The 5,598-nt window shown below is 36.8% G+C and overlaps 1 protein-coding gene across 1 annotated transcript; it reads left to right on the forward strand.

The window, feature by feature from the left end:
- Positions 1,397 to 2,178, forward strand: LOC109330885. Its single transcript, XM_019565154.1, has 2 exons — positions 1,397 to 1,609; positions 1,762 to 2,178. The coding sequence occupies exons 1-2, from the start codon at positions 1,397 to 1,399 to the stop codon at positions 2,176 to 2,178; spliced, it is 630 nt and encodes a 209-aa protein (XP_019420699.1).

Here is a 5,598-nt window from a genome sequence, read left to right on the forward strand (position 1 = left end):
AACTTGTGGAAATGGAGGTATTACAAGGGTATAGAGGAATTAGAGTACAAAGAGCAAGTGAATATCTTCTCTACTACTTGATAAATTTAAAATTTTGTAACATCATAACAGTCAAAAGTAGTTTTTTTAGGCAATTCTGTCCAAGCCGGGAACATCCATAGGTAAGTGGGACTAACTCTCCCAACGAGTATTTTTTCCATCCACAAGACTCGAATCCAAATTTTTGCTTAAGAGGAGTCAAAACTAGTTTGTGTATGTATTAATTTTTTTTATAACTTTCAAAATGTCATAATAAGAATTATATTTATTATATAGTTATATATAATTTTTGTAACATGGTCCATCGTTGAATCATATCAAAAATTGAATTTTATAAATTGAAATAAATAATATTTATATTCATAAATATAATACATTTATTATATATTTATATATACAACTTAACTAATATATAGTTTAATATACTATTGATTGAACAATTGTAGTACTACATTAATATTCTGACTCATACATAATGTATTAAAAAATTGTGTTTTTGGAGCAATTATGCCCTAGAGGCCATCATCATGAATCAATCACCTACTTCCCCCATGTTTCTTCACTCACCTCCACTGTTAGAGCCAAGTGGAGTTGCCATTGTTAGCAACACCAACTGCTTAAACCACTAATCTAAGTCACATAGCCCAATGTCACAAATCATGCTTCTTGTCATAGCATGCAATTAATGCATTGAAATGTTTTTTTTGTTAGAAAAGAGAAATTCAAAGGGTAGCTAGAAGTTGCTATAGTTAGAAAATAGTTAAAGTGGTTAGTCTAAATATAGCAAGTGTATAAATAATCCTTTGTATTGTGTATGTGAACAAGGAGTTTTCACTCTCTCAATATACAAGTTCTTCACTCAATCATTTTCAATTCATCTTCTTTCTCAATACCGAATTCTTCTTCTTCTTGATTTTCTTTACTTTGTTTTCATTCAAATTCTATAAGTTTCAACATTTGATATCAAGAGCTTTAAAAAGATCAAATACCACTCTCTATTCTGCTGCAAAACATGTCACAACCAACTGGAAATTTCTCAACAAATTTACCAATCCTGGATGGATTGAATTGGGCAAGGTGGTGTATCCAGATGAAAGCCATATTTGGCTACCAAGATGTGGCTGAAATCGTTGAAGATGGTTTCTCAATTCTAGAAGAAGGAGCTACTGAAGTTCAGAGGAATGAGTACAAGCAAAGTAAAAGGAAAGAATGCAAGGCCTTGTGCATCATTCATCAAGCAGTTGATAATGCACACTTGGAGAAGATTGCAGGTTCTACAACTTCTAAAGAAGCCTAGCAAACACTTGATAAGCACCATGCTGGTGCTGCTCAATTAAAGAAGATAAGATTACAAACCATGAGGAGAAGGTATGAGCTCATGCAAATGGAGAAAAGTGAGAAAATCTCTGAATTCTTTACAAGAATAATCACTCACACCAATAGTATGAAGTCATGTGGAGAAAAGATGGATGATGCCACAATACTAGAGAAGATTCTGAGGATAGTGGCACCAAGGTTTGATCATGTTGTGGTGGCCATTGAGGAGTCAGGAAAAGTTGAAAGAATGAAGGTTGAGGAGCTTTAGGGGTCACTTGAGGCCCATGAACAAAGGGTGAATGAAAGGGGAGCAGATAGATCCTCTCATTGCAGGCTCAAACATTCAAGAAGGGATCTCAATTTGTAAAGACTTTCAACAAGAATCGAGGGAAAAGCTTTGAATAGAGAAATGGCCCAAGAAAATTCTCACAATCTGGCAATGACCTCAATACTGAGCATAGAGAGACATTCAATAAGAGAGATGGAGGAAAACATGTGAAGGCTTGGAAGAAAATGATTGACAGAAAGAGAATTAGGTGCTTTAACTGTGACAAGTTTGGACACTTCTCATCTGAGTGTCAAGCACCTAATAGGAATCATCACTATGGAAGGCAAGAATCAGAAGCAAACCTTGTCAAGGAGGATGATGGAGACTCAGGTGATATTGTTGTTCAATTAATGATGAAAACATGCAATATGAGTACAGGAAGTGATACATGGTACCTAGACTCAGGATGCTCTAACCACATGACAGGAAAAAGAGAATGGTTGGTGAACTTTGATCTAATAAGGAAGAGTAAGGTGAAATTTGCAGACCACTGAGTCATTACAGCTGAAGGTACAAATGATGTTCCCCTGACCATGGCAAATGGAAGGAGAGCATACATAACTGATGTACTATTTGTTCATGAGATGAAGACTAACTTGATCAGTATTGGCCAGTTGCACGAAAAGGGACTCACTATGCAACTTCTGAATGGTTTTATGACAATTTATGATGACAAGAAGAGGAAGATCTTGAAGGCTCCATTTACTAAGAACAGAACCTTCCAAGTAAAGCTAGGAGCAGGAAACTCTCAATGTCTGAATGCAATAACCAAGAAGGATGAAACATGGTTATGGCATCTGAGATATGGACACCTCAATTTCTGAGATCTTGGACTACTAAGGTCAAAAGATATGGTGAGTGGTTTGCCTGAAATCAAGGTTAAGCAACCTGATTGTGAAAGCTGCATTACTAGTAAATTGACTAGGACTTCTTTCAGAAATTACTCACAAGCAAGAGCCTTAGATACACTACATGTAGTATACTCAGATGTGTGTGGACCTATGGAAGTGCCTACATTAGGAGGAAACAAGTATTTTGTCTCCTTCATAGATGAGTTCAGTAGGAAGATGTGGGTTTATCTTATCAAGGCAAAGAGTGAAGTCTTTGTCAACATGGTAAGATACAAAGCAATGGTAGAAAGGCAATCTAGCAAACAGATCAAAATACTCAGAACAGATGGAGGAGGGGAATTCACATAAGAGAGGTTGAGAAATTCTGTGAAGACAATGGCATAATTCACGAGGTCACCTCTCCATACACTCCACAACACAATGGGTTAGCTGAGAGAAGACACAAGACTGTTATGAATATGGTGAGGTGTATGCTCAAATGCAAAAGTCTTCCTCACAACCTATGGGGTGAATCAGTCACAACTACTACATATGTTCTCAACAGATGTCCTACAGAAAGGCTCAACAATATGGTTCCTGAGGAGGTATGGACAGGGAAGAAACCATCAGCGAAGCACTTAAAAATGTTTAGTTCCATGTGCTATAGACATATACCAGACCAAATCAGAAGGAAGTTAGATGATAAAGGTGAGTCGATGGTTTTTGTTGGCTACAATTCAACTGGATCCTACAAACTACTCAATCCTGTGACAAAACAAATAGCCTTCAGCAGGGATGTCAAGTTTGATGAGATGATCACTTGGAATGACATTTCTCAAGAAAATTGAACACAAAGAACCAGTGGTCACAGTACCCATAGAAGATGAGCATGAGAGCATACATGCAACAAACATAACCTCAGGTTCAGAAAGTGGTGAAACTAGACCTACAAGGACAAGAAGTAGACCTGGAAGACTTAATGAATTCGAAATGCTTGCAGATGATGCAGTTACAGAAGAAGGTGACTGAATTCATTTTGCACTCATGGCTGAAGCTGAACCAATTATCTTTAGTCAAGCAATCAAGGAAGAAGTTTGGATCATTGCTATGAAGGAGGAGATTAAGTCAATTGAGAAAACAACACATGGGAACTAGCTAACCTACCATCAGACAAGACTCCTATTGCAGTGAAGTGGGTATATAAGGTCAAGTGCAGACCTGATGGAAGCATCTCCAAACACAAAGCCAGGTTAGTGGCAAAATGGTATTTGCAAAGAGAAGGATATGACTACTCAGAGGTGTTTGCACTTGTTGCCAGATTCGAAACTGTGAGGCTAATTGTGGCTCTAGCAAGTAGAAATGATTGGAAGTTGTGGCAGTTTGATGTCAAAAGTGCTTTCCTGAATGGGCCTCTTGAAGAAGTAGTGTACATCACCCAACCTCCTGGATTTGAAATAGCAGGGAAAGAGGACAAAGTATTAAGGCTTAGAAGAGCCTTGTATGGACTAAAGCATGCACCTAGAGCCTGGAACAAGAGAATTGATTCCTTCCTAGCATCAATTGGCTTCATCAAATGCATAGTAGAACATGGAGTCTATGCAAGCATCACTGCAACAAATGAAGTGATCCTACTATGTCTCTATGTAGATGATCTCGTCATCATAGGAAGTAGTAAGGATGAGATCATGAAGCTAAAAGGAAAGCTTAATTCTGAGTTTGAAATGACAGACTTAGGTGAATTGACATATTTTTTAGGAATTGAGTTCCTAAAAACAGATAAAGGAATCATTATGCACCAAAGGAGATATGTGACAGAAATTCTAGAGAGATTCAAGATGCAGAATTGCAACCCTGTTTTGATTCCAGTTGAAGGGAATATGCAATCAGTCAATCCATCAAACAAGAGATCAGTAGATGCAACTCTTTTTCGACAAATTGTAGGATGTCTCAGGTTTGTGTGTCATAGCAGACCTGATCTAGCTTATGGTGCAAGAGTAATAAGTAGGCACATGGCCAATCCTAATCAGCTACATATGAGAGCAGCCAAGAGAATCATGAGGTACCTAAAGGGGACTTTAAACTATGGCATTATGTTTCCAAACCAAAAAGAAAATGAGCTACAACTAGTTGGGTTTTCAGACTTTGATTGGTGCGGGGATAAAGAGGACAGAAGGAGCACATTTGGCTATGCTTTCTTTGTTGATGGTGCTCCAATCTCATAGAGTTCCAAGAAAGAAGAAGTAGTGGCACTCTCAACATGTGAAGCTGAATATATTGCAGCCTGCAATGCTGCTTGTCAAGGCTTATGGTTAACCTCTCTAATGTCAAAATTGAAGTGTGTTAAAGACATGAAGATTGAGTTAAGAGTTGACAACAAGTCAGCCATAAACTTAGCCAAAAATCCAGTTAGTCATGGAAGAAGTAAACACATTGAAACTAGATTTCACTTCTTGAGAGATCAAGTAAGCAAGAAGAAGGTTGAATTAGTTCATTGCAAAACAGAAATTCAGATTGCAGATGCTATGACAAAGCCATTAAAAGGAGATAGATTTGAGAAGATGAGGAAAATGCTAGGCTTGGTTAAATTCCAATAGAGATAGAGCAAATTTTGAATCTTTAGGAATGTTATGTTTTCATTGTAGCTCTTTGTAGTGTATTGTTGAAGAAAGTAATTACAAGAACAAACAAACTTCTTTTGAATTAAGGAAGGGTGTTAGAAAAGTAAGTAATTCAAAGGGTAGTTAGAAGTGGCTATAGTTAGAAAGTAGCTAAAGTGGTTAGTCTAAATATAGTAAGTGTATAAATAATCCTTTATATAGTGTATGTGAACAAGGAGTTTTCACTCTCTCAATATACAAGTTCTTCACTCAATCATTTTCAATTCATCTTCTTTCTCAATACCGAATTCTTCTTCTTCTCTTTGTCTTGATTTTCTTTACTTTGTTTTCATTCAAATTCTGTAAGTTTCAACATTTTTAGAGTATCTTGATAGCTATTCCTTTGATTTTAACTTGATCTATAGATTTTGCATTCAAAAGGAATATTGGGTCTTCAATGCTCTGTATTTGATATCATGTGGTTGTA

This window comes from Lupinus angustifolius, chromosome LG17, assembly GCF_001865875.1.
Source record: "Lupinus angustifolius cultivar Tanjil chromosome LG17, LupAngTanjil_v1.0, whole genome shotgun sequence".
NCBI classification, from domain to species: domain Eukaryota; kingdom Viridiplantae; phylum Streptophyta; class Magnoliopsida; order Fabales; family Fabaceae; genus Lupinus; species Lupinus angustifolius.